This window comes from Panthera pardus, unplaced genomic scaffold (genome assembly GCF_024362965.1).
Source record: "Panthera pardus isolate Hobbes unplaced genomic scaffold, ASM2436296v1 HiC_scaffold_3, whole genome shotgun sequence".
In the NCBI taxonomy this organism is placed as follows: domain Eukaryota; kingdom Metazoa; phylum Chordata; class Mammalia; order Carnivora; family Felidae; genus Panthera; species Panthera pardus.
Window position 1 is genome coordinate 38,631,397 of NW_026526876.1, and position 27,294 is coordinate 38,658,690.

The 27,294-nt window shown below is 60.7% G+C and overlaps 1 protein-coding gene across 1 annotated transcript; it reads right to left on the minus strand.

Annotated features, from left to right (window-relative positions):
- Positions 1 to 1,731: 1,731 nt before the first annotated feature.
- On the minus strand, positions 1,732 to 18,923 carry COL1A1 (collagen type I alpha 1 chain). The gene is given in 56 exon segments (XM_053893000.1): positions 1,732 to 3,307; positions 3,425 to 3,667; positions 3,931 to 4,121; positions 4,279 to 4,561; positions 4,654 to 4,761; positions 5,046 to 5,099; positions 5,411 to 5,518; positions 5,633 to 5,686; positions 6,069 to 6,176; positions 6,284 to 6,337; positions 6,445 to 6,552; positions 6,733 to 6,780; positions 6,782 to 6,841; positions 6,924 to 6,991; positions 6,994 to 7,084; positions 7,221 to 7,275; positions 7,397 to 7,428; positions 7,430 to 7,450; positions 7,545 to 7,601; positions 7,603 to 7,653; positions 7,866 to 7,919; positions 8,120 to 8,173; positions 8,381 to 8,424; positions 8,427 to 8,487; positions 8,925 to 9,032; positions 9,308 to 9,406; positions 9,492 to 9,536; positions 9,984 to 10,037; positions 10,140 to 10,193; positions 10,302 to 10,355; positions 10,579 to 10,632; positions 11,226 to 11,324; positions 11,411 to 11,464; positions 11,624 to 11,722; positions 11,994 to 12,047; positions 12,128 to 12,235; positions 12,361 to 12,414; positions 12,549 to 12,647; positions 12,745 to 12,789; positions 12,872 to 12,970; positions 13,197 to 13,250; positions 13,414 to 13,458; positions 13,577 to 13,630; positions 13,746 to 13,790; positions 13,874 to 13,927; positions 14,241 to 14,294; positions 14,415 to 14,468; positions 14,980 to 15,033; positions 15,237 to 15,290; positions 15,452 to 15,496; positions 15,747 to 15,818; positions 16,625 to 16,726; positions 16,814 to 16,849; positions 16,962 to 16,996; positions 17,088 to 17,282; positions 18,827 to 18,923. Coding segments are annotated over 56 exon segments (4,380 nt in total). The 5' UTR covers positions 18,921 to 18,923; the 3' UTR covers positions 1,732 to 3,160.
- Positions 18,924 to 27,294: the final 8,371 nt, after the last annotated feature.

Sequence of the window (27,294 nt, forward strand, 5' to 3'; positions counted from 1 at the left end):
CCTGCCGGGCTGTGTCTGCTGGTAAGGCTGAGATGAATTTTGCAGGTGTGGAGAGCTTGGGAAATTGAGAGGGGGCAGACCGGGGCCTGGGCTGGGCAGGAGAATGAGGGGACATGAGACGTTTGAGCGTGGCCTGGACGGTGGGACTAAGCAGGCATTGAGAAGGGCTGTCCGCGCAGGCAGAGGAAGAGACACAAAGAAAGGCCTAGAGGTGGAAAGTGTGGTGCCTCTGTGAGAATTGGAGTCACCCCTTTTGGCTAGCGTGACAGGCGCGGGCGAGGGAGGGGGCTGTGAGGACAGGTGGGTGGGGCCTTGGTTGGCCCCAGAGGGGGAGGGGGCGGGGGCTGAGCCAGCCTGGAGGCCCCCTCCCCACAGGTAGAGGGGGTGGTTACCAAGGCCTCACCCGTCAATCGGCGCAGCGGCTCGGGTGGTTTGCATAGGAAGAAACCTTCATTTCTGTGTCATGATTTCTTAACCACTTTAGACTCCCTTTCTACACTGTCCAGATTGTGGTAGACGTGCTAATGATGAATTATTAAAAGGCACAATTAATCACCACGGCCACTTAACGACAGCGATGGCATTAGTAAGCAGGCAATGGGCTCTGTAGACTTGTCCATTTCTCTGAGACCCGAGGGAGGGACTTGGGCCTTTCCTGCTTTGAGGTATCGGCCCTGAGACCTTGGGTGCCTGGGTGGGGCACAGCTTCAATTTCTCCCTGTCTCCAAGTCTCTGGGTGCCGAGTCTGCTCCAGACTTCTGACCCTCTGGATACCTCTGTGTCCCTGTGACTGTTCACATCCGTCCCCCTTCCCTGAGACTGGGGAGCTGACCAGTCACCTTCCTTCCAGGGGCCTCAGGTTCACCAGCAGGCAGGGAGGGGCAGGCAGAGGGTGAGAGCAAAGGGAAAAGAGAGAGAAGAAGGAGGAAGAGGAAGCAAGAGTTTTTTTTTAAAAAAGGATAAGGAATGGGCAGGAGGCAGGGGCCTGGGCACAATGACCTGCCAGACCACCCTGCACCCAGGTGTTACAGGGACTTAGAGGGCCAAGAGGGACCCATGCTCAGAAGGGTCAGCACCTGTTGCCTTCAGGACAGCACCTTGTCAGTGCCTTGACGGCAGCTCTCCGAAGGCCCTGGGGAGGCTCCCTGCCTCCTTCCCCGGGAACCCTGGAGCGGGAGCCCTTCCTCTCTCTCCTCACAGGCCCTCAGGACAGGCTCAGGGACTCTCCTCAGCTGGCCTGCTTGTTGCTCCTATGGGGGGGGGGGACTCAGAGTGAGCAGGAGGAAGGGGAGGCCAGATGAGGGGCTCCCGGGTACTCCCCACCGGTCCCACCTCCCTCAGCCACATGTGGGCCTCCTAGTGCCCTGTGGGCCGTGCCTTCCGCAGCCCCCCAAGCCTGCAGGGTGCCCGGCGGAGTTGATGGTGTTGGTGGAGGGTGGGCCTGAGGTTTGGGTGGCGGGGGATCTGAAGGGAGGCGCCTGTTGGGGAGGGTTGCCTGTATAGCAGGAAGCCTGCATGAGTGGAGGTGGGGGGGGGGAAGGGTTAAGGCATAAGAAAGGCAAGAGGCAGGGGGAGCCCCCCTGTGGAGGGTGCTAGATGAGGAGGAGGAGGGAAGGGGCAAGAAACAGGAGAGCCCATCCCCCAACCTCCCCCACCCCCGCCAAAGCCCCTTCCCCAGGTCTCCCCTCCCCAGACTCCAAGGCAGGAAATTAGGAGGCCACTACCGATATGTTTGGGTCATTTCCACATGCTTTATTCCAGCAATCAAAATAATTAAAAACATCTCAAATTATTATACACATACAAAATAGGTACAGAATCTTGCTTCCTCCCACCCCTAGGGGGAAAAAAACTGCTTTGTGCTTTGGGAAGTTGTGCTCTGGAACCCAGAGAGAGGACACAGGACAGAGAGGCTGTGAGGATGGGGTGCAGCTGAGGAGGAGGGCTTCCAGAGAGAGAGAGAGAGAGAGAGAGAGAGAGGTGGAGAGAGAGAGGCGGCCAGCGGGGTGGAGAGGGGGTGGAAAGGAGCGCGCAGAGCTGCGACGCTCTCTCCCCCCCAAGTTAAATAGCACCTTTAGAAAATTCACGAGTCCCCATCCGCAAGGAAAAAAAAAAAAAAAAAAAAACCAAAGAATAAAAAAAGACTTTGAACAAAAAGGAACATTTGCTGGCCTGGGGGGTGGGGCGTCTCGACTTCTTTAGCACCAGTGATTCCTTCCCCACCCCACCCCATCACAGAGATGTAGCACCTTTGATATAAAATGGGGAGCCCCCTCCCACCCTGCCCCCATCCCCGCCCCCACGCGGTTGCCCCGGTGACACAGAAAGGCAAGAAGAGGTAGTCCTTCAGCAACACAATTACACACGGAACAGAGCAGTCTCTCCCGCCCAGCCCTGTCGCACGGGGGATTGACACGTGTCCCCGAATGAATCCGATGTTTCCTTCCGCTCTGTCGTGGCCCCTCCTGACTTTCTTCCAGACCCGGCAGGCAGGCAGCGAGGGGCCAGTGGTCCCCCCGCATGCCCCCTCAAAAACGAAGGGGGTATGTTGCTGGAGCCACGGGGACGCCAGATGGTGAGGCTTCTTTGGTAGTCTGCGAACCTCAGGTCCCCCCAGGGTTTGGGGGTTGCTGGGTGAGGGGAGTGGGCTGGGAGTGTGGGGCGGGGGTCACTTGGGTGTTTTAGCATTGCCTTTGGTTGCTGGGCAGACAATGCATTGTTTCCTGTGTCTTTTGGGGGGAGACTTAGATTTGGGGAGCGGTGGAGGGGAGGCCCCAAGGAGGGATGGAGAAAGGAGCAGAAAGGGCAGTGTTGGGGTATCATAAGCCCAACGGGCAGAAAAGGACTTACCCCCATATGGGTCTTCAAGCAAGTGGACCAAGCTTCCTTTTTTAAAAAGTTATTTATTTATTCTTTTTTTTTTTTTTTTTTTTTGGTAAGGTTGAATGTGCTTTTTGGTTTTTGGTCATGTTCGGTTGGTCAAAGATAAAAACTAAGTTGGAGAGATGAATGCAAAGGAAAAAAATATTTTCCAAAGTCCATGTGAAATTGTCTCCCATTTTTTGGCTTTTTGGGGGGTTCAGTTTGGGTTGTTTGTCTGTTTCCAGGGTCAGGGGCGAGTGGGTTGGGTGGGAGGGAGCCAGGTTGGGTGGGAGGGAGTTTACAGGAAGCAGGCAGGGCCAATGTCGATGCCGAATTCTTGGTCTGGGGCGCCAACGTCCAATGGGGCCACATCGATGATGGGCAAGCGGGAGGTCTTGGTGGTTTTGTATTCGATCACTGTCTTGCCCCAGTTTCCGGTGTGACTCTGGGGTGAAGGGGAGACAACGGGAGAGGGGTGTCACCAGGTGGGAGTGAGGGGGTGACGGAAGTGTGGCCTGCCAGGAAAGCCAGAGCCCGGAGAGGGGCCCGGCCAGGGACTTACCGTGCAGCCGTCGTAGGTGACGCTGTAGGTGAAGCGGCTGTTGCCCTCGGCCCGGATCTCGATCTCGTTGGAGCCCTGGAGGAGCAGGGCCTTCTTGAGGTTGCCAGTCTGCTGGTCCATGTAGGCCACGCTGTTCTTGCAGTGGTAGGTGATGTTCTGGGACGCCTCGGTGGACATCAGGCGCAGGAAAGTCAGCTGGATGGCCACATCGGCGGGATCGGAGCCCTGGCCACCATACTCGAACTGCGGGGGGAGGAGGAGAAGCCGGTGAGTGACCACGATGGAGCCTCTAGTCCTGGCCTCCCTCCCTGGAGTCCTCCGACGACATCCCAGCGGACCCCTCCCCCATCCAGAAGTGGCATCATGCATGGGCATCGGATGTCTGAGCCAGCATCGGGGACCCAGGACTCCAGCCTCCGCCCCCCAGCTCCGTCTGCCCCTAGCCCGGCGCGGACCTCGCCTCCCGCCCCATCTTGTGAGAGTGGCTCCAGGGCCAACTTCCGCACCTGGAATCCGTCGGTCATGCTCTCGCCATACCAGACGTGCCTCTTGTCCTTGGGGTTCTTGCTGATGTACCAGTTCTTCTGGGCCACGTGGGGCTGAGTGGGGTACACGCAGGTCTCACCTGTCTCCATGTTGCAGAAGACCTTGATGGCATCCAGGTTGCAACCTTGGTTGGGATCGATCCAGTATTCTCCTGCAGTGGAACCGAGCAGGATGGAGTCAGGGGAGGTATGGCAGCGGGGACACACATGGGCCCCTGGGCCCCTCAGGGCTCAGGCCCGTGCTGGCAGGAGGAGGAGGACGGGGGAAGGAGGAGGAGGAGGAAGGGCACAGCTGGGGCAAGCCCTCACCGCTCTTCCAGTCGGAGTGGCACATCTTGAGGTCACGGCAGGTGCGGGCAGGGTTCTTGCGGCTGCCTTCGGGGCTCCGGATGTTCTCGATCTGCTGGCTCAGGCTCTTGAGGGTGGTGTCCACCTCGAGGTCACGGTCACGGACCACGTTGGCATCATCGGCCCGGTAGTAGCGGCCGCCATCGTGAGCCTTCTCTTGAGGTGGCTGGGGCAGGAAGCTGAAGTCGAAACCACCGCTGGGAGGACCGGGAGGACCGGGGGGTCCAGGAGGGCCGGGGGGACCCTGCACAGAAAGGGAGAGGAGTCGGGATTACCAGGGTCCAAGCGCCCATGGGGCTGGAGGGCCACGGGCAGACGGGCTGAGGGGCTACGTACAACAGGGCCAGCATCACCAGTGCGACCACGAGGACCAGGGGGGCCAATGGGGCCTGGGAGACCGTTGAGTCCGTCTTTGCCAGGAGAGCCAGCAGCGCCGGGGGGACCCTGCAAAGGGGAAGGTGGTTGGAGAAAGCCTGCCAGAAAGCACAGGACCACCAGCCCAACTCTTCAGAGAAACCCACCACCCTCCCTGCCTGCCTCTGGTTCCACGACCTCATCATCGGCCATTCCCACAGTCGGGCAAGACTGTCCAGGACCCTTCTTCTTCCGACCCCTGCCCCCAGACCCTTCTGCAGAGAGGCGGAGACACCTGTATACCAGGCAGAGGGCCCTGAAGGGAGCCTGGGCTTGGGTCCCAGCAGGAGAAGATAGACAGAGGCGTGACTTACTCGGGGACCAGCAGGACCAGAAGCTCCGGAAGGACCTTGTTCACCAGGAGAGCCCTGAAGGACAGATGCAAAGGCGACGCAGGCTCAGTGGGGGTCACACGCGGCCAGCAACCTGTCCCCCGCCTCGTTATTCCGGACGTCTAGTCCCAAGGTGTCCACAGGCTAAGACGCCTCCCACAACCCCTCTTTGTGAGCCTCGCCGTCTCAGAAGCCCCTTGGAAATGCCCATAACTCTTCAGACCCCGGTCCCCGCTAGGGAGGAGTGAAAATGACTATCAAGAGGGGAAACTGAGGCAAAATCGCCCCTCATTGTGTGGCAGGGCTCAATGGCAGCTGGGGGCTGGAGGGGTGCCGAGCATACTCACGGGAGGGCCAGGGGGACCCTGGAGACCGGAGAAGCCACGGTGACCCTTTATGCCTCTGTCACCCTGTTCGCCTGTCTCACCCTTGTCACCACGGGGGCCTTGGGGTCCCTAGGAGAGAGGAGAGGACAGGCTGTCAGGCGGAAGATCCGTCAGCACCGAGTCGGGCATAGCCCACCTCTGGGCCGGGTTCTGAGGACACGAGGGCCAGAGCAGGGCACTTACAGCGGGACCACGAGCACCGACGGGGCCGATGGGACCGGCGGGACCAGCGGGACCCTGGGGAGAGTGAAGAGTGTGTTAGATCCTGCTACAGCCTGAGATGCGGGACGAAACCACCCCGCGGCCACATCCACCCTTCCTCACACCCTTCCCCGCCGTGCCCATCCCTCCTGAGCCCCACGTGAACCTTCATGTGAATTCAGGCTTCACGTGAGCTGGGGCAGGCACCTGGGGACGAACCCCATTCCCCGGGGGAATAAGGGTAGTACTGCCTGGGGGAGGGGCCTCGGGACTGAGCTGTGGCTCAGTTTTCTCAGGAAGGCCCAGAGGCCCCGATGTCGTGTAAGACCTCCTCTCCTCCCCCAGCCTAGGTGAAGCCAGATGTCCATCTGCGGGCCCGTAGGCAGGCCCGGAGAGTCCCCGGGGCCTGGCTACTTACAGTCTCACCACGGTCGCCATTCTTGCCAGCGGGGCCGACGGGACCAGGGGCACCAGGAGCGCCAGGAGCACCAGGGGGGCCAGCAGGGCCAGTCTCACCACGGTCACCCTGGGAAGGGGAGGGGAGGGGGCTATGAATCAGTCCCAGCTCAAGGGGCTAGGCTGGGGCAGGGGAGTGGCAGGTGGGGCTGGGGCCCTGGGATGCAGCCACCTTACCTTGGGGCCGGGAGAACCATCTCGTCCAGGGGAGCCTTCAGCACCAGGAGATCCCTGCGGAGAGAGAGCGCCAGGTGAGTGTCAGCCAGAGGAAGTCAGGCTCAGGCAGAGGCCAAAATGGCCATGCTGAGGGCGCGGGTGTGGGGCTGGCGACCGCTCACCTCACGTCCAGACTCGCCAGGGGGTCCAGCCAATCCAGGGGGGCCCATGGGACCAGGGGGGCCACGTTCACCACTTGGTCCAGAAGGACCTTGTTTTCCAGGTTCACCCTGAAGGAGAAGAAGGAGTCAGGCCAGAGATGGGCTGGGGGGGAGGCCCGAGGGCCCCCAAGCTCGTCTACCACACCTGTCCTGTCTGGCCCAGCACACACCCCCCCCCCCGCCCCCTGCAGCCTCCAAGCCCCGTGATGGTTCTTCTTGGGGTCCCCCAAGGCGAGGGGGGGCACTCACAGAGGGGCCGGGAAGACCAGGGAAGCCTCTTTCTCCTCGCTGACCGGGCGAGGCCAACCACGCCACGCTGTCCAGCAATGCCTTGAGGTCCGGGAGTGCCGGGAGCACCCTGTGGGAGGGCGATGAAGGTGAGGCGCCTTGCAGGGCCCCGGGAGCACGCCCCTGCCCCGGGGCCCCTCCGGAGCACTTACAGCAGGTCCGTCAGCACCAGGAGATCCTTTCTCACCGGCAGGGCCGGGGGGACCAGGGGGACCGACTTCCCCGGACGCCCAGCGGGGCCAGTCTCACCGCGGGGGCCTTTGCCGCCTTCTTTGCCGACAGGGCCGGGAGGACCAGGGGGTCCAGCGTTTCCCTGGACGGGGAGAAGAGGGGCCGTCAGGTTCCGGTGGATTCCGGAGCGCCGCTGAGGCCTCAGACGGGCCCGCCACCCTCCCGACAAGCCTGTCCCTCGCTCCCCGAGCAATGGAGTCACCTCCACAGATACTTACAGAGGGGCCGGGAGGACCGACTCGGCCAGCAGCACCAGGGAAACCAGTAGCACCCTGGCGGGAGAGGACAAAGGAGTCAGGAGGACAGCAGCCCCCTCACCTGGCGCAGCGCCCCCATCTCTGAACCCAGGTTGGAGTGACAGCCCCAACGGAGGCACCGAGGGCGATACTCACAGGGGGACCCGGCACTGCCTCGAGCACCTTTGGGGTCCAGGAGCACCAACGTTGCCCTGTAGGAGAGCACAGAGCCATGAAGACTGGGCCAGGCCCAGACCCAGGCCCAGGCCCGCCTGCAGCTCGGGGCTCAGAGGGTGGGACACTCACGATGGGGCCGGGGGGTCCAGTGGGGCCAGCGGGACCAGGGGGACCAGCATCGCCTTTTAGCACCAGCATCTCCGGGCTCGCCTTTAGCACCAGGTTGGCCATCAGCACCCTGGGGGAGGAAGGGGTGTGGTGAGCGGAGGAGGGGGATGGGGCAGCGTGGGGAACTGGGCGGTTCCGCGGGGCTGGGGAAGGGCGGTAAGTCCAGGCACAAAGATGCTTGAACGGGACACCGTCCCCTCTCCACGCCTCTGTCCTTATGCGGTCGCCCGAGGTCCCGGGTCCCAGGCAGTGATAGAAAACGATGGGGGTCTTGGTACTCACAGGGGGGCCAGCGAAGCCAGCAGGGCCGGGGGGACCAGGCTCACCACGGTCTCCCTAGGAGAAAAGGAGGCGGACTGAGAGGTGCTCTGACCTGGGGGAGGCGAGGTGGACGCGCAGGCAGGAGGGGAAGCGGGGCCCTGAGGAGCATGCCCCAGGCCCAGAGCAGGTGAGAGTGAAGGCGGACGAGGCACAGAAAGAGGGCCGGGAAGGGGTGAAGCAGACGGGCGGGCAGCGTGTGGGTCTTCGGTACTTACGGGGGCGCCACGAGCTCCAGTGGGACCAGCGGGGCCGCTGGGACCAGCTTCACCCTGAGAGGGAGGGACAAGAGGCGCAGGTCAGCTGCGCGCTCTAAGCGCCCCCAGCAGATGACCCCGGGAGGGTCTCCCCTCCTTTCTGGAACCTCCCACCTTCAGGTCACCAGCTCAGAATGGCAGGACCTCCCTCCCCCAGGCCGGAATCACGCCCCGGTTTGCCGGAGAAGCTGTGTGTTAGGGAAGATGGTGGGGCCACCTCACCTTGTCACCGGGGGCACCAGCGGGGCCAGGAGGACCAATGGGGCAGTCAGGCCACGGACGCCATCTTTGCCAGGAGAACCATCAGCACCTTTGGGACCGGCATCGCCCTAAAGACACAGGGAAGGCCTGAGACTTCCGGCGGGGGCAGGGAGGTGACCCATAGCATCCTGCTACCAGCTTCCACTCCTCCCCAGCTCTGCCCTGCCCCGACCTGCGCTCAGGACTCTAGATCTTTCAGGGGAGCCTGGTGGAACCTAGGTTAAGAGGCCCATGCCTTGTGTGGAGGGATGAATGAGGGATTCCCCCATCCAGGAGGCCACCCTGCTTCCCGTTACCATGGTAATTCAGGGGGAGGGAAGAGCCTGCATAGGCTGGTGGAGGATTTATCAGTGAAGAGGCCAGAAGGGAAGAAGGGAGGATTAAGGAGAAGAGGGAAAGACCCCAGGGAGGGTAAAGAGGGAGGCTGAAGCATCCAAAGTAGAGGGAGACAGAGATGGGAACCCTACATGGATCAGGGGAGGAGGTGTGGGACTGTGGGACTTACTCTGTCACCCTTAGGGCCAGGAAGGCCAGCTGCACCTCGTTCACCAGGCATTCCCTGAAGGCCAGGAGCGCCCTGGCTACCGGGGGCTCCGGGGGCACCAGCATCACCCTAGGTGACAACCGAGAGGACGGCCATGAGCTTTGGGGTCCCAGGAGTGGGTCACAGCCCCGAGCGCCCTCGTGAGATCTCCCAGGCTTGCTTGCGAGGATAAAGATGAGCCGGCTAAGAAGAGGAAAGGCTCCCAGCCTGGAACGTCAGGCTGCTGGGGGACCCCACCCAGTTTTGTCCCCCTCCCAGCCCTCCCCCACATCTAGGTGGCTTTGGCCATGGCCAGGCGCCCCTGCCTCGAGAGGGCCTAGACCCGGTCCCCGTGCTGGCCTCACCTTAGCACCATCATTGCCAGGGGCACCATTGGCTCCCCGTGGACCGGCTGGACCGGGGGGACCTTGCACACCGCGTTCACCAGGGAAACCTCTCTCGCCCTGGAAAAGAAGGACAGGGCACGTGATGGCTGCTCGAGAGACAGGGCCAGGCGTAGGGCATCTTGGCGGGAACAGTGCTACTTACTCTGGCTCCAGAGGGGCCGGGGGCACCAAGATCTCCAGGAACACCCTGAGGGGGAGGGAGGGACAGACAGTGAGCAACAACCCCCCTGCCCTCCCCACTAGAAAGCATTCCTGTTCTCCTCCTGGGGGCTGGCCCTTGGGGTCTGTCATTAGAGACCAGCCCCTTCTCAGGACCTGAACTGGGATGCTACTTCTCTACTTCTCCCGGGGATGTGTCAAAGACGGCCCTCTCTTCACACTCTGGGCTGAGGGAGAGTCAGAGGTATCCCTGCAGCTCTAAAAAAAAGTCATCCAGACTGGCTGCCATGCGTAAACTTCTAGATCATATCATGCTGCTGTGCAGCGCCCAGCTTCCCTCTGTGTGGCTCCCTTCATGAAGGAAGTCCTCTGGGGAGGGGGTCTAACCTTGATCCTAGCCGAGGGTTATCTGATCAGCCGGGAGGACTGACCTCTCCCTGGAAATGCCCCGAATTCCCCACCTGCTGCCTCTTACCTGTTCGCCAGGTTTGCCTGCTTCACCGGGAGGACCAGCGGGGCCAGGAAGACCCTGGAGGTGGGAAATGGGGAGGGGAGGGGGTGGGATTAGAATCTGAAAAAGGACAAAGGGGAGCCCATACCTTAACCCCTCCGGCCAGCCTTGAGGCCTCACCTGGAATCCGGGAGAGCCAGCAGGACCCTGTTCGCCTCTCTCACCAGCGGGGCCCTGTCACAGAGAGAACGCTGCGGTCACCAGAAGACACAGGAGAAAAGGGGTGGGGGGGGGGTATCTCCACAGTGCGGCCTCCCCAGGCTGTCTCTTAGGGACACTTACGGCAGGGCCGGGGGGTCCCTGAGCTCCAGCTTCTCCATCTTTTCCAGCAGGACCCTGTGGGAAGAGAGCAAAGGATCAGGGAGGTGAGGAGGGCAGCCGACAGAGGGAGCAGGGCAGGTGGGGTGCCGGGGAGGGGGTGGGGGGACAGGGCGGACCCCGCTGGGGGGCCTCTGATGCCCTGGTGATGGCTGTGGCCTTCTGCACCCCTCCTGCAGGGGAGGGGACGTGTCACGAGCAGGAGCAGGAAGGGGACAGGGGACGATAGGGCGATACTTACAACAGCACCAGGGGGCCCAGGGACACCTCGTTCTCCTGCTTTGCCAGGCTCTCCCTACGGGCAAAGACAGTCAGGGAGTTAAGGGGGCTTAAGTGGGAACACGGGTCCCCTGGGTCCTTCCTGTTTACCCTGAGTGGTTCTTTTAGGGGTTTTCTTCTCGCCTAGTTCTGGGCCTGGGGAAATGCTTTGCTGGCTTTTTCTGCTGGTCCCTTGGTGTCTCCCCGAGGCCTCTTCCCCCTGAGACCACATGCCCCTTCAGGCTGCTGTCCCCCCGCCCCCCCTTTCCTTCTCGCCACCATATGCCTACGGTGACCTGCTTGCAAAGGGCTTTCACCTCCTCTGGGACCTATTTTTCAAAGAACCCACCAAGATTTGGGGGTGCCTATCTTATAAAAGGCCCATTCTACCCCGTGGGGGGGCGCAGGGGGGGCTCCAACAATGCTTGTTTCCAAGGATAGAGCAATGGTAGTGGAGCCAGGATCAGTCTCTCATTTTTATGGATAAGGAGACTGAGGCCCAGAGAGGGGCAGTGAGCGGCCTGAGGCCACACAGCAAGCCAGCGGCAAAGCTGGGACTGGCGCCCAGGCCTTTCATCTCCCGGCAGATGCCTGTCCCTGGCTCTGCTACGTCCCTTGAGGAATACTCACAGCAGCACCTTTAGGCCCAGGGAATCCCATCACACCAGCCTGACCACGGGCACCGGGGGGGCCTGGGGGTCCGGGGCGACCATCTTGACCAGCGGGACCCTACGGACGGAAGGCACAGATGGGAGGCGAGGACAGAAGGTGGGCGGTCGGGAGCGGGGGAGGGGCCCCGGGGGAGTGGTACTTACAGGGGGACCAGTTTTGCCATCCGGACCGGGGCTGCCGGGGCTTCCGGTCAGACCCTAGTGGAGAGGGGACAGAGACATGTGAGTGAGGGTGACAGAAGAGGCAAGAGGGCCCTTCAGAGGGCAGATGCGCGGTCCCGCTCCGGGTGCCTCATTCCAGCCCCCACACAGGGCAAGGGTCTCGGGGCAAGCGGGGCAGAGGGGCGGGGGGTTCACCTTGGCACCAGGCAGACCAGCTTCACCGGGGCGACCAGCTTCACCAGGAGAACCTTTGGGGCCAGCAGGGCCAGGAGAACCACGTTCACCAGCGGGACCCTGGTCGGGGGGAGTCACAGGGACAATTAGGGGCTCGAGTCTGGGCTTCTTTTTTACCACGGGCCGGCCTCTTATTCCTCCAGTGGGGCAGGGTCAGGTGGCTCAGACGGTGGCAGGGGGAAGGTCAAGGCGAAGCCGAGTGTGAAGAGAGAGTGCGCGGCCACGGAGCGGAGCACTGATGGGGGCGGGAGGGGGGTGGGGTGACTACATGGGGAGGGGCAGGTGATGTCCATGGAGCAGGGCCAGCACCCCAGCCATGAAGAGAAGTTACCTTGGGACCAGCCACACCATCTGCGCCAGGGAAGCCACGGCTACCGGGTCCGCCCTGCAGGAGGAGAAGAGGCCAGTGAGCTCCGACACGGGGGGCACCGGGCTGGCCTTGGGGGCGAAGAAGGGGACACTTACGCGCTCGCCAGGGGGTCCGGGCAGGCCAGTGGGGCCGGGTTCGCCTCGGGCTCCTCGCTTTCCTTCTTCCCCAGCGGGGCCAGGGGGGCCTTGGATACCAGTGGGGCCCTGGAGAGGGGCAGAGACGAGAAGAGGGCCCGCAGTGAGGGGCTGACCGGGGGCCCCCTCCCGTCCTCCCGGGGTTCCCCGGGGGCAGATGGGCTGAGCTGTGGGGGGCGGGCGGGGGGACTTACAGGCTCTCCCTTGGCGCCAGTGTCTCCTTTGTTGCCGGGGGCACCAGGTTCGCCCTGCGGGAGGGAAAAAACGGTGAGCAGAGAGGTGGGGGGGGTGGGTGCTGGTTCGCATCCTCACGCTTCTCAGGCGGGGCCACGCCGGATGGAGCCGGCGCGCGGGTGGGCACAAGTGAGAGAGTGATACTTACACTGTTACCCTTGGGACCGGGAGGGCCGCTGGGGCCCTGGGGTCCAGAGGGGCCTCGGGCACCAGGGAAGCCAGGAGCGCCAGCAATCCCAGGAGCGCCCTGTGGGAGGCAGAACAGGTTGAGCCCCGGAGCGGAGGGCGTGGGGCAGGGGGGAGGGGGGCGCCGGGGGCGGCTCTGAAAGCTGCAGGATACTCACGTTGGCACCTTTGGCACCAGGCTGTCCATCAGCACCGGGGTTTCCCTGTGGCCCGGAGAGAGGAGGGTGAGTGACAGGAGAGGACTCTGAATTGGGGGGTGGCACGGGGGCACTGAGGAGCACTTACAGCAGGGCCAGCAGCACCAGCAGGGCCGGGGGGGCCGGGCTCGCCACGCACACCCTGGGGACCTTCAGAGCCACGGGCTCCTTGGGGACCGGCTTCACCCTGGGTAGGAGACAAGGACAGGTCAGGAGCCCAAGCGCGTCTTTGGACGCCGGGAGGTGAGGGTGGAGGGCAGGGACAGGAGAGCAGGAATTAGGACTCCAAGATCACAGAAGAGGACCTGAGGACAAAGGTGCCGGGGCATGGGCTTCTCCGGGTTTGGAGAGCAGGGAGGCGCCCATCCCTTAGCCTGTGGGTGCTGGGCTCAGAGCTGGGGCAGGGATCTCACCTTAGCACCAACAGCACCAGGGAAGCCGGGAGGACCAGCGGGGCCAGTGGGACCCTGTGAATGAAATGGAGCTGTTAGTGAGAAGGAAAATGGCCACTGTGAGTCACACCCGGCGGCAGAAGAGGTCCTGGGATTCGTGGCCACGGGGCCCGCCCCCGGTGGGAGCCCCAGGAGCCCTCGGGGCTCCCAGGCACAGAAACCCGGGGGCTGTACTCACAGGGGGGCCGGCGGCACCGGTAGCACCGTCATTTCCACGAGCACCCTGCGGGAGAGAGAGGGGTGGCCCCAGTCACGTGCACCGAGTGCTGGCGGGTCCCCGCAACCCCTCAGGAGCCCCTTCCAGTGCCCCGGGATCCCCCCAAGGGGCCAAGAGGACTTACAGCAGGGCCAGGGGCTCCGGGGCGTCCTCTCTCACCAGGCAGACCACGGGGACCCTGACGACAAAAGCCAGGAAAGCCGAGTGAGATCAGAGACACACTCTTCCCCCCAAATCCCATCTCGCCCCTCTACCCTGTTCCATCTCTTCCTTCTAGAACTGGACACACTCACCATCTGGCCAGGAGCTCCATTTTCACCAGGGCTACCAGGCTCACCCTAGAGAACAGAGAATGAAGTTAGGAATTTGTTCCTGTTGGGACTGGGTGGTGGGGGCCCCAGATACTCAGGCATCCTCTTACCTTGGGACCAGCAGGACCAGCGTCTCCCTTGGCACCATCCAAACCACTGAAACCCTAAGATAGGGAAGAAGGGCCAAGGTGAGTGCCGTTGGGAGGGGTGGACCACCTTGGCCCTCATGTTGACCTGGCAAGGTGCCTCAGGGGGTCACCACAGCCATCCCCCCTGTCTCTGCACTAGACTAAGACCCCAACTGGCCCAAGATCTCACCCAATCCTACGGAGATTTCCTTCCCAATGGAGGGAAGTTCTTTTGGATGTCTACTCTCTATCCCTTGGGACTTCTGTAGCTGCCACCCCACCTCGACACCCGCAGGAGGATCCTTTGGGGGAAGGGGTAGGATGGTGGGGTGCTACAAAGGGGACTTACTCTGTGTCCCTTCATTCCAGGAAGGCCAGCAGTTCCAGGCAATCCCCGGGCGCCCTGGAGAGAAAAGAAAAGGAGGAGAAAGGCAGGGCCATTAGGAGACGCCACTGTGGACCCAGTGCCCAAGTGGAGCCCCCCTGTGGCAACGTCCAGGGCCGGCCACGCATTCCTGCTCACCTGAGGTCCAGGAGGCCCACGCTCACCAGGACGACCAGGCTTTCCAGCTTCACCCTGAGAGGGAGAGAAAAGGCCATGATGCCCATGCCTTGGAAACGTGTGGAAGGTCTGAATTTTCTTGGCATTGCTGAAGGTCAGGTTTAGGAGCCCAGAATCTTGTCTTTGGATTTAGAGCGCAGCGTAAATCTACAGTGAAATCCTTGCTTGGTGAATTTTGAGTCCCTCCGAGGGAATTTCTGTTTATTTCTGTATAGGGAGAGCAAATCTGAGGTGCCCAGGGCAGTCAAGCCTAAGGAAGTCATTCATCCCGAGGGACAGTGTTGGGGATTGCTTTGAAGTGGCTGGGGTGAGGGGAGGGTCAGTCACCTCCACTGGGGAAAGGGGGAACATCCCATAAAGGGTGAAGATCATTGTTCAAGGGCAGTCCCATGCATCAGGGAGAATTTGGCCTCCTTTCTCTGGGTATCACCTTCAAAGGTGGTGGGGCACTGGAGTGGAGATTACAGGAACCTAGCCCATGGAGGCATTGGGGGCTAGATGGGATCATCTTGCCTGGGTTACTTACGTCATCTCCGTTCTTGCCAGGGGGACCAGGGGGACCACGGGGACCCATGGGACCCTAGAGGAAGCAGGAAGAAAGGAGATTAGAATGACCAGGATAAGGGGAAAAAAAGAAGGGGGAGGCTGGGATTGGAAGGAGGAGTCAAGGAAGACTTCAGATGGCAGGGGTGGAGGAGTCCTTCAATAGGACAATCCACATATTTGTAGAGGGAGTATGTATTTGGATAGAGTACAACTTGTGTGTGGGGGGGTGGCACTTACTGAAGCTCCAGGCTCGCCGGGCTCACCAGGGGGGCCTTGGAAACCTTGGGGACCCTGGAGGACAAGGAAAGAGGGATTCAGTTAGGACAGGTCCCTGTCGGTCTTTCCCCATCTCACCAAGAGATCTCTCAGAGCACCTGACCTGCCCTCATCCCCATCCTCCCTTCAAAAGACCAAAGCCCAGGGTGGTATGTAATGATATCCTGGATACTTACAGGTGCGCCAGGGGGACCAGGGAGACCACGAGGACCAGAAGGACCCTACAGAAGGGGGAAAAAAAAAGAGCGGCCGTGTTGATACCTCTGTAGGAAGGTGCAACATGGATGTGATCTTGCTGTCTTCCAGTGGTTCCTGTTGGAGTGTTCCCACTCGTCTGGCATCCTCTCTGAATTTCCACCATAAACCACCTCTGAAACCACCTCTGAAATTCCCCCATAAACCACCACTGGCCCATCCTGTCTAGATTCCCACGGGCTCCTCTTCTGTCATCTCTGTACCCCAGTGGCTCACCATGGGGCCAGGCACAGAGATTCCTCCAGCTGACTTCTCATCGTAGCCGTAAGACATTTGGGGAGCAAAGTTCTAGAAGAAACAAGAGAGAGGAGAGGGCATGAGAAATCAGTGGGTTGAGAGGCAAAAACATCACTGACAATGGGATATTGACATATGCCTCCTGGCTTGATGCACGAAGAAAGTCAACAACATCACTTGTGAGATATTCCTGCCCAGAAGGCACGGCCCAACTCCAATTATGGGGACACATCCCGCCAACCTGAGCTGAGGGCCACTGAAATAATTGGCCTTTCCGAAGCAACTGGCTTCTTCAAAAAACTCCAGGGTCATGAAAGGCAAAGGAAGTCTGAGGCATGTTCCAGAGTAAAGGAAACCGAAGAGCTATGACAATTAAATGCAATTTATAATCCTGGATCCAGAAAAAAGATGCCACAGAGGGCATTATTGGGATATTGGTGAAATTTGGATAGGGACTGTATATTCAGATCATAGTTATGTATCAGTGTTAACGTTCTGAAATGTAATCACTCTACAACGGTCACGTAAGAGAAAGTTCTTGTTCTCGGGAAATACAACCAAAACTAAAGTAGTTTGGAGCAAAAGGACACAACATCAACAACTGACTCTGGAACAAATGGTTCAGAAAGAAAAATAACGATTATATGTATACATAGAGACTGACAAAGCAAATGTGACAAACTGCGAAGGGTATGTGAGAGTTCTTGGCACTATTCTTGAAGCTTTTCTGTTAGTTTGGAACCATTTCAAAATACAAAGTATGCCATCTGCCAAAAAACACACAAAAAACCAAAGAACAGGAGGTGAGGGGAGCACTCAGGGCCGGCCTGCCAGGAGTGTGTTGAATCTTCACTTACTCCTCCGAGGCCAGGGGGTCCGGGGGGTCCGGGAGGGCCGGGGGGTCCAGGAAGTCCAGGCTGTCCAGGGATGCCGTCGCGGCCAGGGGGGCCGGCAGGTCCCTGCAGCGGGAGAGGGCGGGCGGCGGTGAGCGCAGGCCTGGAGCCACGCCCACCTCCAGCCCCGACAGCAGAGAGCGCAACGCTTACCCTTGGGCCTCGGGGGCCAGTGTCTCCTTTGGGTCCCTATGGGGTAAGGGGGAGAAGAAGCAAAAGAAGTCGAGTTAGAGAAGGGAGGCGCTTGAAGACTCTTGGGGGGGGGCGGGGGGGGTGGCAAAAGTCGAGGGCAGAGGATTACCTCGACTCCTGTGGTTTCTTGGCCGGTAGGTGACGCTAGGGGAGAAGACACGCGGGTGAGAGGCGGGGTTGCACCGGGTGCTCCCGGCGGCCCCGCCCTCCCCCAGCCCCAGGCCCCTCGCCGTACCCTCGCCGTCGGGGCAGACGGGGCAGCACTCGCCCGGGGGGACATGAGCGCCGGGGCAGTTCTTGGTTTCGTCGCAGATCACGTCATCGCACAACACGTTGCCGTTGTCGCAGACACAGATCCGGCAGGCCTCGGGTTTCCAAACATCTCGGTCATAGTACCTGAGGCCGTTCTGTACGCAGGTGACTGGTGGGACTGGGGCAAGAGGGGAAAGGAGGGGCTGTCAGCGGCGCTCGAGCCCCCCCCCCCCCACCTCGGGGCTCCAGGAACCCCCAACCCTACCCTCCTTTCCCGTTTGTCTTAGAGACACATTTAGATTTTCCATTTCCCGCCGCCTCCTTCACCACCGCCCCGCCTCCCAACCCTTTCCCCAAATCCTTAAAAGCTCATCTGCTCCTCATCAGGGCCGGTGACAGCGCCGAGGCGCCCGGCCAGGGCGGCTATAACTCTTTCCAGTTCTCAGGAATTTAAACAAAGCTTTAGGCCGGAGTTGCTTCCAACTCCAACCCCAGCCCATCGGCGCTGAAGCCAAGTGAAATAAAAAGCCATTGGGTGGGGGAGGGGAGTTGGGGGACTGGGGAGGAGAACAAGAGGGGCCCCAACCAGAGGGCAGGCTCCTGGGGAGTGGTTTGGGTGGAGACGGGGGCGGGGACGGGTAGGAGGAGAGAAGGGAGGTCCAGCCCCCATCCCGCCCATCCCGGGGCAGGTGGGATGGCGTGGGCGGTGCCAGGAGGATGGGGCGGGGCCTATTGGCCTGAGGTCCCGCCCAGAGACTTGAATTATACCTCCAAAGTAGGATACACCCCACCCTCCAGCCCCCAGACATCTCAAAAGCCCTCTCTCGGGACAACCCCCGTTTCCTAAACCTAGCCAGGACCTCTGGGTCACTCCTTGGCCAAAGAACCAAAAAGTCCGCAAATAGTAACGAAGTTAGCTAACCACGCCCACCGCGCGAGCGTCTACCCAGACAGCCACTAGGTGGCGCGCAACACTAAGCAATTTCCTCGGCCTCGGCCACTTCTTTCAGAGACTGAGGCTACCGGGTCCCCAGTTTTATTTTCCAGGTTTAGAGGTGGGGTCCACAACCGGCAATAGCGCCCGTCCACTCCACGCAGCCCCTGCGCGGGGAAGCGCTGGACGGGGAGGCGCGGGGCTCCGTGCGGATCAGCAGAGGGCGCAAGGACCCCGCCCTGTCAACTCCGCGCCAAAGTTTCTCGTCCTCCAACCCGCCCACTCTCCGCGCCCCCTCCCCCCTCAGCCCAGCACCCCCGCAGCCCCAGGAACACTGTCTAGCCTGCAGAGAGGGCAAACAATCTTTCCTTATGAATCATCCCAAGCCTTCCTGATCCCTTTTACATCTCGGGCTCCAAATTCCCAGCACGGCGCCCCCCATCCCATCTCCGACGTACTTTCCCCTCACCCGGCGCGCAGACCCCCATTTCCCCCGTGGTGCTCCACAGAGCGAGCCCGGGACTCCCTCCTGTGCCAACTCGGGCGGCGCTCCATTCTCCCCTCTCACTACCGGCGGGGCGGGGGGGGGGGGGGCGCGTTCCTCTACACCCCCCACCCAGGGTACACTGCCTTCTCTCCCGGGGCGCCCAGGAAGAGCCCTCGCCATCTCCCTTCCGTCCCTGAGTCTCCGGAGCATCCCGAGTCTTAGTTTAAGTCGCGGACCCCCGGGACAGAGCGCAGGGCGAGGTACCAAGTAGCCTTGGACTCCCCAAAAGTTTGCGACTTACTGTCTTCTTCTTCTTGGCCCTCCTCTTGGCCGTGCGTCAGGAGGGCGGTGGCCGCTAAGAGGAGCAGGAGCCGGAGGTCCACAAAGCTGAACATGTCTAGACCCTAGACATGTAGACTCTTTGCGGCTGGGGTGGGGGTTAGCGTCCGCTCATGCGTGGCCTCACACTCCGCGTGCCTCCTGCTCCGACCCCGAGGAGAAACTCCCGTCTGCTCCGACGACTGGCCCGGGCCCTTTTTATACCATCCTGACGGAGTGCGGGGAGGAACTCGGTCCCTGGGAGAGGGGGAGCCGGCCGCCCGCCCCCCAGCCAATCAGAGCTGCCTGGCCCGGCCCCCAATTTGGGAGTTGGAAGGGAGAGGGGGAGGGGAGGACGGGGAAGGGAGTCCACCACGCATTTCCCCCTTCGAAGTGCTGCCTCCCCAGCCCCCCAGCCCAGGCTGGGCCAGAGGTGCTGCTGCGGAGGGACGGCTAGGTCCTCAGTATAGTGCGGGCTAAGACTGGGTCGTGGAGCCCCCTTGGGCTTTCTTCCTGGGATCCCTCCGTCTGGGGGATCTGGAACTGAGGGGCTGGCAGGGGAGACTTCCCGAGGTGGAAGGACTGGGGGTGATTGGGAGAGGGCCTTCCTGACCTGTCCCGCAACAGCTAAAGGATGGGTAGGAAGAGACCAGGTTCTCCCTCTAAAAGATGTGCCCGTTTAGGGGTGTCTTCTGGTGTGGCTGGGATATGAAGCTTAGGCATATTTGGGGAACACGTTAGAGATTCCTTTGCAGACATTAAGAATCAGATACTTGGGGGGGGGGGTTGTTGGCCAGAGGGGGTTTATCTTGAGGATGTCAATTCTGCCATGCTTGAGGCTTCAGGATGGAAGCCTGGAACGCTCTCCCCCAAACCCGAGGCGTGACTGGGAGAGGATGGGGTGGGGAGGATGAGGCACTGGATGAGAAATTTGACTGCGTGGTCTCTCCAGAAGGAGGCTTGGTGGTTAAGTGGCCGGGCAGCCGAGTGGTCGTGGGAAGTTACTGGGACTCTTTTACCCCCAGGCGAGTGGGTTTGCACGGGAGCGCCAAGATCACTAGTGACCTAGAAAAGGGTCCTCTGGGGGGTTGGCCCAGGCTGCAACCAGGGCCTGGTTAGAGACCCCCGTACACAGCATAGAGGAAGACTTGGGTGGAAGGCACTGGGTCAGAGAGAGGGTGCTCCTTCGGGAGCTGCGGAAAGCCGCTCACTGCTTGTACCTGGACTTGAGGTTGGGGACAGAGGGAGAATTTGGGTGTCTGGGGGGGACTAGGCTTTGGGGGCTCGGGATGGAATTGAAGGGGAGGTTGATGGCTTTATTTTAGAGGATGTTTCCCACTGCTGTCCCTCTTGCCTGAAAACCCGGGGCATTGCTCTCTGCCCCTGGCACCAGGAGAGGTTCTTCTGTACCCTGCATGGAGGTGAGGATCCCAAGAACAACAGGCTCTATTGGGGGGAGATGCCCCCAAAGCTAGTGTCCTCCCCTGCCCGTGTCCCAACCTCCCAATGGCACCCTACCCTTGGCTCTACCACAATTTGTGGGCCCAAGAGAAGCCACTTGGGGTCCCTTGCAATGCCCGTCAACTCCAGGCCCTCCTGCCTTGGGGCCCCCACCCCCACCGCTGCAGAGCTGCTAACGTGGAAGCGGGGAGTCCCCGCCTCCCCCAAACCATCCAAGATTCCATTGCCTCCCCCCCACCCCGCCCCTCTCCACGCCCTCCCCCAGCTGGTTTTGTGCAACGAAGGCAAAGGAAAAAAAAAAAAAAAGACCAAGGGAACAGAAGGGGAGGGAGCCACGTCGGCGTGGGCCGTGGGCAGCCAGGATGAGCGGTGCGGGTGGGGCGGCAGAGGGAGAGTGCAGGGGCTATAATTAAAGGGAAAATATAGAGTTTCCAGAGAGGCAGGGCTGCAGACAGCAATGGAGGGACGGGCCTTCATCAATTATCCTCACCATGTGGCAACAGCTTGTGGCCCAGGATCTGCCCCCGCCTAGTGCCAGCGACTACAGGGCAGGACAGGGGCTGAGGTGCTGAGATGGCAGTTTCTGCACCCCCCCCCCCCCCAGTGTGGGTCAGGGTCAAGGGGCGCCCCTCCCCAACAGAGGACAAGGGTCCTGTCGCTTGGCAGTGATCGCCTGGGGCAGGGCGTCACAGGCTTGGGGTGAGGGTTGGTGCCTCATGCCGACCTCCCTGACTGACTCCAGCCTGCAGTCCCCTGGTCCAGGCTGTCCCACGCCTGTTTTAAAGAAGAGATTAAGCCTCGGATGAGAAGTAGGAGCTTGGGGTTCTTGGGCCTGGGGTTCTGAAGGATGTTCAGGGACCCCTGAGGTTGGCGGGTGGTGTGTGTGTGTGTGTGTGTGTGTGTGTGTGTGATCACTGCCCCAACATCCAGTTTCAGACTTCTGTCCCCGGAGCTGCGGGGAGAGGCTTTCCAAGCATCCTTTACACTCTTTTACACGTGGCACAGAGCGGAGGCCCAGGGCCTCCTCTGCCACTTTCGACTTGAAACGCTTGGCGGGCACCCAGCCCGAAGATGTGTCTTTAATTTCTACAGCATGACAGCGAGAGGAAGAATGTGCTTGGGGTCTCCTCCCAGCCTGGCTGGGCCTCCTTGGGCTTGAGACTTGGAGGGGGGTGGGGGGGCGGAGGGACGAGGGAGGGAGTTGGGAGAGGGGAGGAGACGCCACCTCATCTTTAGGAAACTCTGAAGCTCTGGCTTCTTGTGGAATGTTAGGCTTTGTCCGGCATTTGGAGTTGGGGGGGAGCAAAAGCCAAAAATCTCCCCCCCCCCGCCCCGCACACACACCCCAAGCAATGGTAAAGTCATCAGCACTTAGGGAAAAAAATTCCTCAAGAAGAAAAACAGAAAGAGGAAAATGCTGAGCTCTGAGTTCTCTCCTTCTCCAAATTTCCCCAAGTGCCCTCCCTCCATGAGAGAGAGGGCAGGCCTGGGTGCCCCAGCTCCCCCCCCTCCCTCAGGACCCCCCCCCCCCACCCAGGTCCCCAGTCTGGACTCTGTGGGGCAAGTCCTTGTGGGGCAAGGACGCAGTGGTGCACCTGGGGGCAGTGGGGAGTGGGGATCAGCCTTTTCCAGTTGCTTTGACTCTCCTTCCCCAGTCTGACCCTCCAGAATGCCCCTCTACCCCACCCTGGCCGCAGCTGGTGATGGAGGGACCCTAGGAGAGGGTTGAAGAGAGAGAAGGGGAGGGGTTCTGAGAGTGTGACTGCAGTGGAGAGCTTGGTCTCCACGGGTCCCCATCACAGAGCTCTGCTCGGGTCCCGTCGAGGGTCCCTGGGGACAGAGTCTGGGGCAGACCCCAAGTGTGTGGGATCCTCTCTTCCTCCCTTTCCTCAGCTTCACACCACCCGGGCCCTTGGGGCCTCAGCGAAGTTCTTTGGCTTCCAGGCCGGGCTCTGTTCTCTCTCTCAGCCTCAGCCTCCATCCAAGTCCCTCAGCCTTCCGAGATGTCCCTCCGTCTCCTCCATCCTTTCCAGGCTCAGGGGGAAGGTGGGGAAGGAAGCCTGTCCACGTGGAGTGTTAGGTGCCGCGAGATGTCCAGTCAGCAAGGTGTGGGAAACCCGTGGGTGGCTGGGTCTGGAGCTCAGAGGAAAGCCCTATGTGGGACCCCAGGATGGTGGTGTGGAGGGAGTCATCATGGAGGCAGGAGCGGTGAAGGGCTGGGATGAGCCTGAGGACCCTCATGGCTGCGCTTGATCTTAGCCAAAAGGCCGAGAAGCGATAAGGACCCTCATGGTTGAAGGGGTGGGAAGGGGTGCAGGAGCCCTGCACGGGAGACAGGACAAGAGTGGGAGTAGGAAGGCGCGGAGGACAGGGTTGGTGGGTGCAAGGGAAGATTGTTCTAGAAGGAGGGAGAATTAGATGCTGCAGAGAGAATTTAGTACAAGGGGTGGAATGCTCCCTGGGTTTGGCAACATGGCGGTGATTGATTAGCGCCCTAAGTTTCGGGGGGTGGCGAAGCCACACTGGAAGGAGCTGGGGAGCAAGTGGGAGGCCAGGAAATGGGGTCGGAGAGCTCCCGGCTTGGAGGAGGAGCTTAGCCGAGAGGGGAGGAGAGTGAGTAGATGCCCCATCCTCCCTCCTGTCCTTCTTTCTTTGCCTGCTCGGAGCCACCCCCACTCCTGTCTGTCTGTCTGTCTTCTGCCTCCCTCCTCTTTTTCTTCCAGGAAACTGTGTTTCTTTCCCCACCCTTCCCTCTCCTGAGCTCTTTTTCTGGATCGCCCTTGCTTTTGGCCCTCTCTCCCCTCGGATACCCACATCCAGGCCCAGCCGGCACCCCATTCTCTTCTAGAATGTGCCCTCAGTCCGGGCTCTTGAAGAGAACGCTTTGATTTCTAGCCCTGGCAACTATTCTTGGGGTGAGGGGCCCAGTCCAGGAGGGGGGAAAAGGGAGGGGCAGGGGAGCCAGGGAAGGGGCTGGAGCGTGAGCCACCAGTGACATCAGGACTCCCGAGGCCCACTCCAGCCACCCCTACCAGGTCTCCGCCAGGTCCCAGATGAGCATAGTGTGCTGAATGGGCTCTCGCCTCGCTCCGTGGGGAACTCAAGTGAGGAGTCAATGCCCATCTTTTTTGCTGGAGCGTGAGCTCCCCGGAAAGGGACCTGGCAGGGGCTCCGCCCCATCTCTCGCCCTCACCTGGTCTGGGGGCAGAGAAGGTTCTTGTCAGAGGTTGGGTGAGCCAAGGAACTGAATGACTTTTTACTCCTTTCTGGCCTGGTTCCTTTCTGTACTGGTGTTAGCCCCATTCTCTTTCCCCACTTCCTTCCTGATTCTTTCTTTTATCCCCCCCACCCCCACCCCCCCATTTCTCCTGGTCACAGATTTTCCTTCCTTTCCTTAGATCTTTTCCTTCCCGTGCTCTTTCTCTCCTCTGCGTCTGGCCGCCCCGTTGTCCCGCCCCTCCACCCACGCTCTCTTCCTCCCTCCCTGCTCTTTCTCTCCCATTCTCTTCCGGTATCTCTGGCACCTCGATCCCATGGTGGGGCTGTCTCCTGATGCTGTGTGCAGGCCTCCACCCCAGGAAAGCTGCCAGCCTGGGGGGGGTGGTGGGGCAGAGGGGGGCAAGGCTCTCATCACAACCAGATGTCTGATCCAAGTGCCTAGGAGGTGGGTGCAAAGGCTCTTTGGAGGCTTAGATTTGAAGAAAAAAAAAAAAAAAGAGCAGGGGGGTGGGGAGCCTCTGTGAGATGGAGACACCTGTCCAGAGCCCATCATTTACTTCTTTCACCCCATGCCCACCCCCACAAGGAAGCCTTGGCCACAGGTGTCTGGTGTATTCCCCTTCAGCCACTGGTTCCTCCTGGCAAACCTGGGATTCTGGAGTTTCTGGGGTGGGGGTTGAGTGGGGGGGGGGCGCGTGGGGATCCCAGTTTTTTCACTTGTTCCAGCCCTGGGCAAGGCACCCCTTTGGACAGAGCGTGGCTTGGGCACAGAAAGGATCCAGGATTATTCGTTCAACAACATTTACATGTCAGGCACTTTGCACTGGGGTCTGGCCCGTCGGTGCCCGCCCTCATGGAACTTATATCTGGTCGAGACAGACGTGGATGAAATCACACAAATAAATAAACACGTGATGGCAACCATCAAGGTCTTGAAGGAAAGGAGCACAGAGCTCTGAGTGGCAGGCATCCCAGGGAGTCGTGGAACCAGAGAGAAGCATGGCTTCAAGAGGGAGGGTTTACAGGTGGATGTGGGAGCATGGTGGTGAGAAGCAGTCATCCCTATGACTCCTGCCCCTCTGACTGACGGACTGGATGGTGTGATACCCTGGAAAGGAGGAGATTGGGCGAGGGCCCCGTGCACGGAAGGACATCCTGAGTTCAGTGCCCACTGCAAAGACTCCAGTCAATTCTGTTCAGTGGAGGGTTACTGCGGACCTCCTGGGGCCAGCTCCTGTCCTTAGAGAATGGGGAGCCAGGTTGGGGAATAAAAGAAAGCTGGAAATGTCTCTCACCCAGGGCAGCACGGGCTGTGTGATTTTGTGTAAGGTTCTCCATCTCTCCGATCCTCATTTCCCCAGTGTGTGAAACGGTGCAGCGGGAGGCCACCTCGCTGGCCCTATGTCACGCTCAGTAAATGGAAGCCTCCAGAGAGATGCAAAGGTGACGAGAACGCCAACTGGAGATAAGGCAGGTTTCAGAGAGGAGTTGCTTTGGAGCCGAGCCTTGGAGGTGGGTGACAGGGTTTGAATGCAGGGCTGGAATGGGAGGGAGGGCGTCACCAACCTGGGAAACCTCCCCTGACTCCAACAGAGAGAGAGAGAGAGAGAGAGAGAGAGAGAGAGAGAGAGATGGTGGGGAAAAGGCCTTGGGCAGAGGAAACACGGAATATACAGCTGGAAAATTAGGCTGGGGCCAACTTCTAGAGGCCTGGAGTTCTAGCACAAGAATTTCAAATCTATTTGGGGGCCAGAGAGCCAGTGACTGCTTTTGAGTAGGGTTTGGTCGTAAGCCTTTTGCCAAAGGGCTTGCCCAGAAAACCTATCCCTTGGTAGCTGCAGAATTCAAGTTTGAAGTCTGGAGCCCCTGGGGAAGGGGGGAAAATGCAAGGAAAGTGGGTGGGACTTACAGGTCTCAGACCATCAAGGAAACGCCACTTGGGAGAGCGCAAAGAGGTAGACCAGATGACTCCTCTGAAGTCGGTTTCTACTAGACTCTAGAGCTTCCTGTTCTTGTAAAGTGGGAATATGATACAACAGATGTTCGGGTGGAATGAACTCACTCCACCTCTGAACTCCTTCTGCCCTGCTCTCTCCTCCTTACACGGATGAGAAAACTAAGGCTCAGAGTAGGGAACTGACCTGCTTAAGGTCACACGGCTGAGATTGAGGGGTCAGGGGTGAGATCCCTGCTCCACCTCAAGATCCTGAGTGGTGAGGGCCGCTGGGGGGCTGGAGGGGCCAGGGAAGCAACTGGGGATGGGGGGGAGGGCGGTCAAGAGGCACAAGGATCCCACAGGATACTCATCCAGGCCTGGGGGGACAGGGCAAGAGAGCTGCTCCCCAACTCTCAGCTGAGCCGTGTGGCCAGAGGGGGAAGGGAGCCCGGTGGGCAGGGTGGAACTGCCACATGGAAGAGGCTTGATGGGAACCATCTGGCCTGGCTGGAGTGTGGGCTGCAGGGAGGGGAGGAGCAGGAGCCGGGAGACAGGCCATGGTGGGCGGGTGGATGGCGGGTTGGGGCTGGGAGTGGCCGGCCCGGAGGCCCCTACCTTCCAGACTGCTGCAGCCCAGATGCCTTCACAGCCACAGCCTGGCCCATCCAACCCGCTGACCTCATTCCCAGCTCCCCTCCCTCGCAGGCCCCCCTCTGCCTGCCACGTAGACCGATGGCTTTACTGCTTCTTCTGCTGGGGGGGGGGGGGAGAGGAGGAACTGAACAGGGGCACCCTAAGCCCAGAGCTTTGCCAGGTCAGGCAGACCTGGGAGGGAGCAGTTGCATTCCCCGTACCCCCTGGGCCGCTCTGGGCCTCAGTTTCCCCTCTCCAAAGATGAGACCGAGCAAATGGAAGGGGCTGGGGCCCCTGGTGGGGCACGGCAGCGAAGAAAGTTGGGGTGGGTAAGAACTAAGGGGGGGCTCTGTGGAGACCATCAAAGCCACCCCCCTGACTCCTCAGGGCAGGAGGGTGTGATTTTCAGTCCCAGGAAGGGGTAGGGGCAGACCGGTTTCCTCTTCTCAAGCCATTCTCCAGAAAGGGCGTTCCCTGGAGGTGGGGGACGGGCGTCTCCTGTAGCGCCCAGCCTTCGTTGTTGCCGCTGCCCTGGGAGAGACACATTGTCCCTTCTTCCCTAAGGCACCTCTCCGTGACTGTCCCCGAGCCTCTCTTGGGTTCTGCTTCTCGACCTTCCGCCTTCCCCTCCCCCCCACCCCCTGCTGGGGCCTGGGTCTTCTCAGGCTGCCCCCGCTGAACAGAGGCTGCCCTGCCGCCTGGAGAGGCGTTCCGGGCCCGTGAGTCATCGGGAATGTCTGCTTTGGTTGCAGCTTCCCTCCTCTGGCCGTGGACCCTCTCTCCCCTCCTCCCCCAATCTAAGGGCCGAGGGCGCTCCTCCCTTAGGGCCGAGGCAGGGGGCTCAGGGAGGAGGAGCAGGGAAGCCATATGCCAGACCAGGGTGAGGCCCTGCTGGGAGATTCCATTTCGCCCCTCGCCGCTAGAACGTTCTGTCCTTTTCTCCCATTTCCCAGGTGGGGACACTGAGGAGGGCCAGGTAGGGGAGGGCCGGGACTTTGGAGGGCTCCTCCCCGCCCCCCTCCGTCTTAGCGCTCAGCTTTGCCAGGCTGGGGATATGCCCAGACGGCTTGCCGAAGGGTCCTCCCCACATTCGAGGCCGGGTCTGGCAGGAAAGCTGGAGAGAGGCTGCAGCTACTGTCACGGACTCCAAGGATGACACATCCCAGCTGGGGTGGGGAGTCCACGTCTGCAGGAACGTGGGA